We start from the raw sequence: 15,372 nt of genomic DNA, 5'->3' as shown, positions 1-15,372 counted from the left end.
CTCTTTAGAGCAGAGGAATATCTATAAGTTATGCAAGAACTGAATCTTATTTTATAATACAATACCAAGTCTCACTCTGACGGAAAAAGATATATTATGTGTAAAAATTATTTTTAATAATATAATTATATAATTTAAGAAATGCGTAGCATTCATTTTTTAATACTAAATTTGATACACAACCATCAAATGTATTTACAATATGGTTTTTAGCGAATCATTTCCAATCTTCTTTAATCCGACTTGAATTATCATCGTTAACTGGTTCATATGAATTTGAACTGAATAAATTAAAAGATCCGGCAAGTATGTGTTAACTGATATTCTTATATCTCTGATGAATACAAGTAACAAATAATAAAAAGTAGCTTTCTATAGGAAGTTATACAGAATTTAAGTTTGTGTGTTTAGTTATAAATTATAAAGAATATAGATATAGTATACATCGCTTTTTGACAATCATAAAGAATATTTATGTATGATAGTTAATTTTTTAGATTTTAATTTGATATGAATAGACAAATTGTAAAATAGCTGACCAAGACTCAAGTGATAAGATATAAAAATAAAGAAGATATAGACACGCGGAATAAAATGTAAAGACTTTATCAAATAAATATAATGAAAAGCTTTCACTCAGCTTTATCTGTGATACATACGGAATAGAAAAGTTGCATCACTATTTTTCAATGATTACAATTGTGTGTTTTAAATATACATCAATATATAAGAAACAACAATAATGGAACAAATTGATATGTTATGAATAAATTATGGATTTATTATATCTGTAGATTTTTCAATAGATATGAAAAATACAAATGACAATAGTTAACACGATTTTGCTGTAGGATCTTTGTTTAAAATACATATATGGTGATAATGTTCTTCAAACTAAATAAATCATATCTATAATGAAACAACCAAGACGTCTAGAATCAAATCAGAGGTTCACAATTATTTACTTTTGAGTAAAATACAAGAAGCATTGAATCATTAATAATTTTTTAACATTTTTGATCATATTATGACCTAACAATAAAAGTCATGCTACAGTATTCTAAAATGATTTTAGCTTGAATTTGGACATTTCTTTGATTGATGTTAATCTATAAGAATGATAGAATTTAAAGCAACATACAACTTGATGTGATTTTAAACACATTAAAAAATATTCAAGGTTTTTATTTGATTCACCTTCATATCTTCCATAAACCACATAAAAATAACTGATATTTATTCTAGACGTCATAATTATTAATAAATATTGCAGTAGAATAGAACAATTTAGTTTGCACTCAATTCATATAACAAAATTAGTGCTTCTTGTACTTTTACAATTTGTATACTGTGCTGATAAATCTAAATATAAAACAAACATACTTATCATTTTACTATTACAAAGAAAAATAATTCAACAATAATTGAATTTTGCTCGTTCTGTTCTAAGATAAAAACACAAAAGCACAGTTCCTATGTTCACAAAGGACGGCCGCTGTTCTTCGCCCGGATTAAATGCAGTTTCACGAAAATATTCATCGGTTAACTTTCGCTTACTGCCACCAGGGTCACTGGAGCCTCGACCAGTACTGCTGGGTCATATCTGGACCTTGGCCAGGCACTGCTATCGGCACGGACACGCCCGGAGATATGAGCCCCGTGAATTCTGCAATGTTATAATTGATTTATGAAATGCTGATGACGTAGGCATATGGATTGTATGTAGAAGAATTACTCTTACCGCTAGAAGATCCTCCGTTCGTGCTGTACTGATGGTGTCCGTTCATGTGATAGCCTTGATGAATAGGACTGCAAGCTAAATGTGTGTCGTACGGAGGTGGAGGAGGTGGACAGTAAGCACCGCCGACTCCTGTGCCTCCTGGAACTCCGGCAGATCCGTGATATCCACCGTCCAATGCTCCTGGTGGAGAAGGTTCTCTTGCGCAGCCGTCGTTACCAAGTCCGCTCATTGTGGCCATCGGACCTCTTAAGAACGCAGACTCCAACTCACTGAAAAATAGATAAAAATAATGAGCTTAGGTTTTGCTTTGATTTTTCTGTTGGTTTTGATTTGTTGATATTCTAACTCAATAGACCAAAAAGCTTTCTTGATAGATGTCACGAATTTTGCCTTGTCTTGTTTTATAATAAGGTTTTTCATCGACCTTCAAGATATAATCCTCACTAAAAGCCTACTCCAACGTTTTCAATACTTCACAGTACTTTATTCCATTGTTTACACAGGATTTAATATGTAAATTATATGTTTGTTCATTTTCAAAACAAAGAAATCGTCAAGCGTGATAAAATGCGTCATCAATACTTGACTGTCAAGTACAAACTACGCGTTCAATACATCTGATAATTGACTTACACATCACAGATAGTAATACCAACATGATAAAAATGATTAACTCAATTGGAAATTGTCGTTATTTTTTTGATATGTTTATAAAATATAATTTTTACTCAATTTGGACCAACGTGGTCTTGGCCTTCTTATGCATATTCACCTGTAAGTATCAGCGATGGGCAGCGGAGGTGGTGGAGCATACATATGGGGATGGTGATGATGCGGATGTGGATGATAAGGCGGAGGCGCCAGAGCAGCCCTCGGCGGCGGGGGCGGTGGACCTTCAGGCCCCCCGTTGCCTCCGCCTCCGGCCCCCACCGATCTCCTCTGCCCCCTCATTTTCTCCTCCCTCCTCCACTTGGCGCGCCGGTTCGAAAACCAAACCTGGACAATCAAAAAAAATATTAAGTGTTTGAATGCGAAAGAAAGATCTTCTACGCTCGGTTGGCCAGTGAGCACGTCGTGTCCTCTCCTCCAAGTTGTGTGTGAAATTTTAAGTGCCGTCTAATAGAAGGGCTTTAGTCGTGAACGATTAGGCAACAAATGAAGCGTGAGGATACACACACATACTGGGCAAAAAAGGAGGCAATGTCGGTCAAACGTCGGCGACCGTCTGCTATCAAAAACGATTACATGGAAAATGGTCTATCTTATTATTATTATTATTGCTGTAATAAAATATCCCAGGCCTATCACTAAAATTTTACAACATGTAAATTGAAAACATATATTTTTATTAATTTTTAATACATTCAGAATATAACTGCAGTACCCATATGTTTTTACACGTACATACATATTTTTTTAATCTTACAGTCAAATGCGTTACAACAGGGTGAATCTGTACCAACTGGGAAAGTCAATCAGATATAATGAATACCTAAAGAGCGATCCAACTTCAGTTTTTGAACTCTAAAAATAACAAATTACAGGATATGCTCGGATTTTTTTTATTATTAAAAAAATTGACGTGCTTCATTAATTATGAAAAATATTATAAATTAAATTGTTGACTGGTCGTACATTTCAGTGATTAAGCCATTTCGTAAATGTGTTGTTTGCAAATTAACATTTGACACTTTGCACGCGCATGATTATTGACAGCTGTCTGATTTACAGTGCAGTCAATATAAGAAACTTGAATTGGATCATCTTGTACAAATAAGTGTTAACCATTAGACTAAGGTCCGGAAATCAGTGACATCAATATGAAATATAATTTATATTCAGTAGATGTTGCTTTAAAGATAATAAATATTATTTTAAAATAAAAAAATACTTTAGAAACATAGTTTATGTATAGATATAAAAATAAGCAATAGTGTAATTATATGTATTTATGCTTCTTTTATTTATAGAAAAATGTCGATTGTTATTCTATTCTTAAAATAATAAAAATTATTATTATTATTAATAATAACTGGAAATGATACAATTCCCGGTGGTATTAAAAGCTGAACATTAAATTGAACAGTAAATTTAATGACAATAAACGGCAAATCTAGTTAAATAAACTATTCAAGATAGACAATATAATATTGTATTAGGGGTAGTATATGTATGTGTATAATATAATTATACATATTAATCGACTGTCTTAGAATATATTCACTAAAATAATATCTTTTAAGTACATAGGATATATAATACATACATTTATTATAACAACTTTTATTTATTACTAAATTAAATCATATTTCTACTGATGAAATAATTAAATTTAAAGTTCCCTGAAAATATCTGAGTAAAAAAATAATTTTCTTTATTCCTTAAAATTTGTAAAATTCAATTTAGTCAGAGTAAAAAAAATGTGACAGCGCAATTAGAATCTTACCTGTATTCTTGCCTCGGGTAGACCAATTTTCGCAGCCAGCCTTTCCCTTGCGAAAACGTCTGGATAATGAGTCCTTTCGAATTCTGCGAAACAAATCTTTAATTAATAATTTGCTTTTTTAAATAAAATTATTATATATTATATTATTATTAGTATTGTAGTTGTATTAATTGATCTCAAATTTAATACATTTATTACTCATAAAAAGTATAATTTAATTTTATAATTTAATATTAATCTAATTTGCCCAATCGATGTATTGTAAATGATGATTACTCGCAGTCGCAGTAATCGTCGCATCTGATGAGTATGTCCCTCATTCGGTAGTACCACAGGGATCCAATCTAGGTCATATGCTTTTTTGTTCTTCAGCAATTAAGAACTCAGAATATTTATTATATATTTTTTTATTACAAATCTGACTGTCATGACTTGACTAATTTTTTGCTGCTCGTCATAACTATCGTCATAATATTTTTGGCAAGCTCGTTGAAAGATGTGTTGTCAGGGATGTCATTCCAGGGTGAAAGAGGAGAAAGTTGGCTATTTAGTAGTCGTATATTTTAATATTTTTATTTTACTAAGATTCATAGTATTTCATTCAATGACATGAATTTTTCTAGTCAAATTCAAGGGCGTCCCTGTTTAGTCCACGTCAAAAGCAATAAAATCGTTCCGCCGCCGTCGCAGTAGTTATCTAGCGTTCATATAAAAACTTTTTATAACAATATTACGACTTACAATAAACGAGATTTATTGAGCGCCCTCCTATTGGTCAAAATTCGGTTTAGATATGCTTCAATAAATCTCATTTATTGTAAGTCGTAATAAAAATCTTTTAGAACATTGAAACACTGCTTCTACCAGTAATCAGTCTGTCGTGTTTTTTTATTACTTTTTTAATGTAATTTTCTCGCTATCATCTGGAACTGTTATTTTTGCTGGTTTTTGAAACATTTTTGTTGGTTCTCATGTAGTTAATATATACTATATAAAACTATATCCGAAAACACTCCTCGATTGTTCGAATCGATGGTTTTACTGTGTTCTATTAACGACTGTATTTTTTTTATTAAATAATAAAACGTGTTTAAAATTATTTTTAAATTTATTATTATTTGACTAATAATTTAGCTATTAAATTAATTTTAATTAAAAGGCATAAAAATGCTAACGTGGTTTCATAATATATAGACATTAGCATATTAATCTGTATTTTACATTAGTATACTACAGTATAATAAATCAGTTTATTATCTCTTTGTAGCAAAATAATATTATGAGCTATAATATATTATAATAAAAAAAACTAAGCCGCCTTCATTATTTAGATTAATAATGAGCCCCGTCGCGCAATTAGCTTTCGAAAACGTTCAGAAAAAATCTGCGCACAACATTAATAAGCCGTTAACATTTTTCATATCGCTCAGCGTACGTGTTTTACGACTTTCAACTTTCGCCACGTTACTTTTAACGTTTACGTCAGATTTTTTCTCTCCCCAGTGTCTGGCTTGCGGGTAGACGGAGAGCGAACGTCTTCAGAAGTTGAGATTTCGCTCAGCTGAATGGTTCATAGAGCGCCTGATGATGCGTTAAATTAGAGTAACCGCTCCGCAGTGATCCAGTCCGGGACCGGTCTTTTTGGGTCACCCGGTTAAGGCTGTTTTACGTACCTCGCTCGAGACTGTCGATCTGGTCGTTGGTAAAGGAGGTCCTGTTCCTTTGGAGTTTTCGCTTGAGCCTCAGCCGCGCCTGATCGTCGTCAGCCCCGGCGCTGGAGCCTGCGTTACTGTTATCTCCGGAGCCTGTCTCGTCTGAGTTCAAGCCGTCGAGATCGTTGGCTGAAAAAATCATCAATAAAATATTTAATAACATGGATAATTAAATATTAAATAATTTATTAATTAAATAACGTTTGCTTTTTACCATTTTTTTTATAAATATATTTTTAATTTAATATATTATCCTATCACAGCTTTTCAATATAATTGTCGAAGCTAAGCGATTAATCAATTGTAACACTATAATATTATAGTAATAATTTAAAATTATTAACCAGACAATTGATTTTTTTAAATATAATCATGCATTTTGCTAAAACCTGAATTAGAAATTAAATGAAAATTTTTTAGACAAAGTATGTTCATTTCATTACTGCATAGAAGCTTTAAAAAAGGCAACAAATTTAATAGTCAGAATATAAGATTAAAAATATAAAACGATCAGAATTAAAATAATGAGTGGTCATAATTATATTATTCATGGTTAGAATAAATATCAAATGTTTAGAATAAAAGTAGATTACAGTCGGAATAAATAATAGGACGATTATCATTAAAATATACGACAATCACGTGAATTAAAAAACACATTTATAAATATTAATTGGCAATAAATTATTTATTTTAGAAATATCTCACTCTCACAAAAAATATTAAGCAGGCTAGGTGCGAGTGTGCGTTGGTTAGAAATTTAATACCCAATGAATCTATTTAATTGTATGTAGAACGCGAAGGTATTCAGACGACAAACGAAGCGGGAATAACGACAGAGCGGCGGCGCTTGGCGTGTTGTATTGCCATCTGACAATAATGCGAGCTCAACCAAACAAATTAGCCCTAAAACACATTGATAAAAGAACAAATTGACCAGTAGTACCAATATATTTAGCGTTACAGTAATAACAACACCTTATGATATCACTACTACCAACTGAAAAAAAAATCTTACCATTTAATATAAATTCTAACCAGTTAATTTTAAATTCTAATCATTTAATATAAATTCTGACCATTTAATGTTTATTCTGACCGCTTATATTCTAACCCAAAAAATACGTGCCTTAAAAAAGCTATTAATAATTAAAAATATATATAGAATTAAATCTATACGAATACTTTTTAATAGTTTATAACCACTGTAATTATTAAGACAAATAGTAGCTTTAATCTGATATATTTACAACTGTAGGTATTTAGAGCAGATAGTATGAAAATGGACAGGGATTTCTGATTGACACTCCTAAAACATTATTTGACAATATAAGTTTTATGACCGACTCTAGATATAACGGTTAGCAAATATTTTATTTCAACTTCTTTGAACATATTCTTGAGTGCCACAGCCAGGAGTTTTTTGTCCCCAAAAATTGAATAGCAATTAATGTTTCTTTATGTCGTTTTATTTTCCGAAAAAAATTCAAAATTATGATTTTTCAATAAATAGAAAATATGAAGACTTATTAATAATATTGTTTATTTTGTCCAAAAATTATATGAATATTTTTAAAAGGTTAAAAACCATTGCAATTTAAAAAAGTTGAATTCACAGCTGCAACAGAGCAGGTAGTGAAAAAAGAGACAGGTATATCAAATAAACACTCCCGAGTTTTATGAACGACTCTAGAAATTATGATTAACAATCGTTTCGTTTTAAATTCCTTGAACATATTATATTTAGCAAAAAATTTAAATTAAAGAATTTATGATTTGAGAATTATTAAATTTTTAACTTTTTGGCAAAGGTAGTGCTATAAAAATCATACGATTAGATATTGTCATTTTTACAAAATGTGAAGGAAAATATCATATTATATAATAAACATCATATGATATAACTTAATTAAAGAGGCATTATATTTTTTTGGCAGAATAAAAATATTATCTCATAATGTAATAATTATGTGCTCATAAGTTTTAAAAAATGTTTTACTATTATTTGCGTTCGCTTATATTTTCATTATTAACTATAAATTCACGTGCATAAGTATTGATCTAGATTGTTATACAGTAAATCAGTAAAAAGATTTTCAATATAAAAAATACATACTGTATATGTATTATATATATGTCCAAATTTTTCGAGAATTCTTGAGAAATTGGGATCAATTTCTCAAATGGAAATCATCGAAAAATAAGAAATACTTAATGTCAGAATTTATTTTAATTGACTCTGACTTAAAATTAAATTGTTTAAAACATAATATAGTACATTAAAAATATTTTTAGTTCCTCTTTCTTTAAGAAAAAACTACACAAAACGCCACTCATAAAAAATCCAATCATAAAAAAACTATATATTTACTGAATACATTATTCATATTCCTAAGTTAAAACTAATATTCCTTAGGTAAATTGCCATTTTTTTATAAGTGATTATTATGACTATTTTGCTGCAAATTTAAATATATAAACTTCTTTAGTAGTTGGTTACCACTGCTAGCATTTTTTCGTGCTGCTTGCGCGTTATTTTTAGTGAGTGTATGGGGCTCGTTTTAAAGTGGAAAATGCGTGAAAAAGTCGGGGGCAATAAAAATACTTTATCGCCAGGGCGGGCGGTTAGGGCGCGTATCGGCCGTTAACTTCTAGCGGCTTGCGGATTTATGGGCGGCCTTATCGCGGCGAGGGGTGGGGGGAGGGCGCGCCCACCTGGCGCCGCCCTGCGCTTCCCCCTTAGCGCATATTTAACGCGAGCCGACTTTGCATTTTGGACTCTCCAAAGGAATTTTCACCGGCTGGTCGGCTGATGGCTTGTCTATGCCTCGGTAGAGTTCCGTTGCAAAAAAATGTCGTTGTTAGCGCTGGGGAGTGTAATTAAAAATGTAAATAAAGGGGGGTAGTGTTGTTGAATTAATTTAGCAAACACTGACAATTTTAGATGTAAAAATGTAGCTGGTATTTATTTTACAAAATGTAGGGAACAAAATTCATATTTTTTTAAATCAGGGTAACTACAATCCTTGTGAGCTATTTACAGCACGTATATTTTCGTTCTCAGTAGACTTAATATTTTTTCTTACGTTGTTTGACAAAAAATGTTACGACAACGCATTTTTTCACAATCAGCGATTACTTTATTTTGAAATTAAGTGATGAAAATTGCATCTGATTTTGCGTTAAACAAAAAATAAAGTGCAGTGAAATTGTACAAAAGTTGTAAGATACATTTAGTGAAGATGCTATATAGTATATATGTATAATCATTCGTGTATTTGTTATTGTGATCAATGATTTTCTTCCATTTTTATGGTGATTGAAAGATTCATTTCTCGAAGAATTCTTGAACTAGTTAGTAATACAAGTGGTTTTGTTACGAGTTCAAATCTGGCAAAAAATCAGTTCCATAAACCTTTTATAGTCTTAAAATAAATAATAGTATTAAGGAGCAAGGTCTATACTATTTGGTGGATGCACTAAAACATCATGTTGCAGCAATTTTAGACGAGTTTGTTTAGAAACGTATGGTCATAGTAGAATATAATTCCTCTTCTATTAGTTGGACAGCAAAGACTGTATTTGTCTTGGTGTAAAAAATAAAAAAAAGTAAAAAAATTTTAGTGTTGTTTTCAAAGAATTTAAAAGAAAGGTCTAAAATATTTTTTGATGTAAGTATGACATTTTTTTTATTCAAAAGTGAATTTAGTAAAAATTAAATTCATCATAACCATTGATATTTAATTTAAAACTGTTTTTTCATTGCAAAAAAAAATACAAATATATTGCTGATTTTTTAGGAGAAAGACCTGATTAATCGTTATTTAATAAAATTCATGTCTACCTTGAAAATGTGGCAATCATCATGAAAGAAGCCTTTAAAATTTTTGCTTACGAGAGTGACACCCATATATATAGTTTTTTGTTGAAATGAAATTTTGTTTTTATGATGAAATAACGTTAAATCAGATATAGTCAATTTGACTGTGATGAACGATTTTTTTAATTTTTTTGCAATAAAAACTGTTTTTATCAAATATAACATCAAAGGTGTGCAGTGAAATATTTTTGGATATCTATGCCAAAACTTATGTTATTTAATTAAATTCTCTAGAGGAAATTGAGTACGGCTTAATTTTTTTTAATACATTTTTTTAGTTTGTGAATAGTAAAATTGACAGTAGGGATAGAGTAGTAATCCTTGATTTCAAGAACGTATCCCTTGAAACGAGATAAAACAATAAATTTAAAATCAATCTTACAGTACGCAAAATATCGATTAGGAAAGGATTACAATTTTACATTTAGCAAAATGTGAAGTTTTGTAAACGTTTTTTTTATGAAAAGACCGTTTCTAGAAAATGTTACGTGGCATTTATTAATGCTGTCGTTTTCGTTTTCCACCGTGAATCTTAATCATATTGTAAAGATAAAAATAAACTGAGTGTCGATGATTCTTCAAGTAATTACGAAAGTTAGTTCATCGGAAAACCCTTGATTGATCAACTTGTTGATTAAGAATGAATGGCTTAATTTATCAAAATCCTTTTTATACACGTATATAATATTATATATCTGAGTATTTATATCCAGATTTTGTACCGATATATAAATAAATATAATATGTAAATATTTACTATTATTTACTTTAGACATCCGTTTTATGCTCTGCGATTTTCCGGCGCGGCAAATTTGCGCCTTTTTCCACAATGGCGGCGACTTCCGGTGCTGACATCATAGTAGCTTCTGTACAAATACTATAATTTTAGTCGCTGCCATATGAAAATATCACTTTCAGGGGCGAGAGATTGACGATGTGCACTTCCTGAATTTTCCTGACAGCGTTAATAACGCAGCCGCGATGGCTTCCTGTCAGGAACCAGAGAGATATCTGATGGACGGCCAGATATCGGAAGGCATCTCAGTTTATACACGATCACTGATGTATGACAAATTGATCATTTGAATTGTAAATATGAGAAATACTTAAATGTGTTTTTTTTATAAAAAAAATATAATTAGCATTATTTATAATAAATTATAGTATCGTACGCAATATTTTTTTAGATTTTAATGGCAAGTTCTATATATATATATATATATATATATATATATATATATATATATATATATATATATATATATATATATATATATATATATATATATATATATATATATATATATATATATATATATATATATATATATATATATATATATATATATATATATATATATATATATATATATATATATATATATATATATATATATATATATATATATATATATATATATATATATATATATATATAGAACTTGCCATTAAAATCTAAAAAAATATTGCGTACGATACTATAATTTATATAATTTATATATATATATATATATATATATATATATATATATATATATATATATATATATATATATATATATAGTATATATATATATATAGTATATATACAATTTTATTTTAAATATTATTAAGTTTCATAGTGATTAAGGGAAGCATTTTTTATATAGGGGATTATGTATTTTATATTTTATATAGATATATTTATATGCTTTTCTTAGATTTTTAACAGAAAAAATAGTATTATATTATATTTTAAAAATACAGACAATTTTTTAATTATTATTTAGTTATATACAAAGGATATTTTATATTAAGGTCATGTAAAATGTAACCGAAATTTTCACTTGTCTAACCTATCTCTTCCATAACTTTATGAAACAGCAACCTCTCGAATTTTACTGTATTCTCAAGAAGATTTTATTAACATAAAATCTACAATGCCAAACGTTAAAAAAAACATATAAGACATGTCTTCCAAGCTTTTCAATATGTTTAAATGTATACATTATTTTTTTCTATTATAATTATCTTAAATAGATGTTTCAATTATTATTGAAACTTGAAAACTACTAAACTTGACGTTGAAAGACAAGATAATTTAATAAAAATGATAACGAAATCTACAATAAGCAACTCTAAAAAAAATATTAAAAACCTAAGTTGGGTGTACATAGTATATTGAAAAAAACCCTACTAATTAGCTATATTCAGTTCATAGTAAATACCGTCAATATATAAAAATAAAAAAATCATAGTAACATATATTGAGTATTAAAATCTTATAAATATTTATAAGCAATAGCTCTTTTATATATTTTAATTGTATATTATTAATTATATTTTCAACCACCTAATATTGTGAATATTTTTTTCAACCAAGACAAATGTAATAAAATTTGATTTGTCAGAAGTTAGTCCGTATTAATTAATATTATTTAAGTTAAACTTAGCTAGGTTGTTCTATATCAAGTGGCCGATTTTTATTTAGTCAGAAATAAAATGTGATCAAAATAAATTTATTATTAATTTATTTTACGAAGAGTGAGTATTTAATTTTTTTATATTGTTTTTTTGTCTCATTGCTATGTCAACAGTTTAAACTGAAACACAATACGGCGCAGCTCACAAGAAATATTTTTTTTAAGATTTGGCATATGTTCTGTTAGTCAGAGAACTGTAAAATATTAGTTTGAGATTTTTTTTATTGTCGATGTTACCATTGAAAATGAATCCAATGGAACATCTCAATCTGCTGTTGATGAACAATATTGAGAAGCACTGTTTTAGCTAATCCATAAATATGCTCAAACACTTGCAGCATACATAAAGGTTTCCCTGCAACTGGTTTATGATATTTGGTTGGCATATAAAAGGTAAAAGAAATAGATAAATGGGTACCGCATGAACTTAATAAATGGCAAACACAGCAACATATTAAAGTCAGTGGCGTAGCTAGGGTATGTGCCGCCTAGGGCGATCCTTAAAGTTGCCGCCCCCCCATACAATTTTTGCAGGGTCATAAAATCAGCATTTCTTAAAATAATAAATTGGTTATTATTAAGCTCTTGTTATTGGTGGATTTATATATGTTTTAGTGCATTCAGGGTTAAGAACCACACTAGACGATCCCATCGCGAATATTCCGCCCCCAAGCAAGTGCCGCCCGGGGCGGCCCGCCCCCTCCGCCCCACCATAGCTACGCCACTGATTAAAGTCTGTTCTTTGTTAGTTCTCGAAAGCAATAGAGAGCCATTCATGAGAAGAATCGTTACCTGCGATGGTTTCTTTATGATGACCAGAAGATATCAGGTATCAGAAAAATTATGGTGATAGTAGGATAGCATTCTGGGGGAATTATTCATCGGTCGATTCTGTAACCAGGCGAGACTATTAGAGCAGAGTCAAATTGTAGGGAAATTACAACTATGCATAGAAAATTTGCGAGAATTAGTGTTACAAAATTAAATTAATAAGTACTAGATTTTTTTTCCTTATTACCTATAATTTCTACCCTTTACCCTACTGATTATATTCTTTTTATACATTGAAAATAAAAAATATAATAATTAGAGTGATATTGTAAGTCTCTGATAATTTACAACCTCTAAGAATAAATATTTTTGATAATATTAAGACGTTGGCAAAATAACATTTCTATAGATGGAACATATTACAAAATATATTTTATACATCACTAAAAAATTCACTTCATATGAAAACCTAATACAGTGAAATATCAGTATAGCGAAGCTCACGGGACCGAAGAAAAAAATTCGTTATATTGAATATCAGGAAGATGATATATTTTGTTTTTATTTTTAATAACCATATTATTAGAGCATCAAAATTACCCCTTACAGATTGTTTTTTGTCCATTTTTAACACAATTAAATTTGTTAAAAAAAAGTTTGAAGGTCGGCGAAACACTTTGAATGTCGCTTGTGAACACATCCGGCACACGTCAAGGACGAACTGGGAAAAATATTTCGTTATACTGAGATCAGTTTTCGTTACAATGAAAACATTTTGTATGAAAAATTTTCGGTGACAAATTGAAGATTCGTTATAGTGGGAATTTCGTTATCTCGGTATTCGTTACAAAGAGATTTCATTGTAGACTAATTTTACAAATTACACTTAATAACTAATAAGTTTGCTTGTAATTTTTAATCTAAATTATTATTTCTTTTTAGTTATTTTGTATTAAGTATTTTATTATAAATTGTTAAACAACCCTTATTATAAACGACCATGCAAGAAAATGTGAGTAAAGTATATATGAACATTTTCCAGAAATTTTGAAAGCCTTGGAATGTTTTACACATTCTTGTCGTAAAAAATACATTTAGTTTTCTTAGAAAAGTGCATAAGCATATTCTTCACACACTATCGTAACTCTATTGAGTTTTTTTAAGTACATAATAAACTATTATAGTAAATGTTATTACACATTTTCGATTAAAATAACTTTTATAATTTACAAATTTTAATGTTAAGATAAATTATGATGCTAATTGTAAATATTTGTGGAGCATAAATATATGTATTTATAATTATATCGTTTTCGGATATTTATGTTGTTATTGTATAACATATGATGAAATATTAAGCCCAACAGTATTTTTCTATTGAATATTTTTTAGTATACAACCTTCACACATTGGTGTGATCATGTAAACTTGATTAGAGCTTATCACTTGAATACACGTAGATTTTCACGCAAAACAATTCACCAAAAAGTGTTTTTATGCTCTTTGATAACTGAAATATTATAATTTAATTAAACACGCTCAGCGTCGTGTAAATACGATGTAACTGAAAGCGTATTATATTAGCTGATTATCATATTAATTAGAATTCTTAAAATAATAAAAAATAATAATAATATTTATCGTCAAAATCTAATAGGATAGCGTGCTGAATTTTTCTCACAGGGATACCTATAAGGAGCGAGTATTGAATTTCGTCCGTTCGTTGGCCAACTGTCGGCCTGACGAAGGACGAAACGTCCACCTGTCAACCTGTACATTCTTTTCGTGGTAAAAGAATACGAGAAAATATGAAAAAACGATATTAAATTACGATGATACGACGGAGATGTTTGGATGTTTGACCGAAAAGGAATTACACGCATCACACTTCTAAACAAAACGTCAATATTTTAACGTTATGTTATAAAAATATAATAACCAAAAATACATATTTTATAAAAAAGGGGTTGTTTAACATAAAATATGTATTTATATTAAAATATGTTAAAGAAGAAGAGGCGCTGTGTACAGTGATGTTGCAAAAATGTTTGCTTTTCATATTAATCAGACATGATTGAAGCAAGATGCTGTACTGTTGACCTGAATATAACTGATGAACTTTTGCACTTTCATATATACGTGAAACAAAGCCATAGATCCACAGAAAGCGCTTTCTATCATATTTAAAGACATTTATCAAATTAAACAAGAAAAAAATTGAGACGACCTTCCCCAATTAAAAGAAATTCTGCAACTTTTTCTTAGCTTAATGCCCACTTATTGTTCAAGAGTAATGTATTTTTCAAGACTTGAAATAATTAAAAACGAGTTAAAGAGGTTGTCCGCACTAAGTAGTTTGT

The 15,372-nt window shown here is 29.3% G+C and overlaps 1 protein-coding gene across 2 annotated transcripts in view; it reads right to left on the bottom strand.

The window, feature by feature from the left end:
• Positions 1 to 758: 758 nt before the first annotated feature.
• LOC148236529 (paired box protein Pax-6-like) overlaps positions 759 to 15,372 on the bottom strand; it is a 103,553-nt gene continuing 88,939 nt past the window's right edge. Inside the window, exons 8-12 of one of the 2 annotated variants that reach the window (XM_088182401.1) lie at positions 5,861 to 6,028; positions 4,188 to 4,270; positions 2,514 to 2,737; positions 1,742 to 2,010; positions 759 to 1,666 (exon numbers count right to left, since the gene is read on the bottom strand). In XM_088182401.1, the coding sequence (XP_088038527.1) occupies positions 1,569 to 1,666; positions 1,742 to 2,010; positions 2,514 to 2,737; positions 4,188 to 4,270; positions 5,861 to 6,028 (842 nt within the window). In that variant the 3' untranslated portion in view covers positions 759 to 1,568. The remainder of the gene's footprint in view (positions 1,667 to 1,741; positions 2,011 to 2,513; positions 2,738 to 4,187; positions 4,271 to 5,860; positions 6,029 to 15,372) is intronic. The other variant, XM_088182402.1, reaches the window with a different exon arrangement.

Source organism: Plectrocnemia conspersa, unplaced genomic scaffold (genome assembly GCF_051122295.1).
Source record: "Plectrocnemia conspersa isolate PC_06_02 unplaced genomic scaffold, ASM5112229v1 ptg000003l, whole genome shotgun sequence".
In the NCBI taxonomy this organism is placed as follows: Eukaryota; Metazoa; Arthropoda; class Insecta; order Trichoptera; family Polycentropodidae; genus Plectrocnemia; species Plectrocnemia conspersa.
This window is presented reverse-complemented; position numbering and strand designations above follow the sequence as displayed.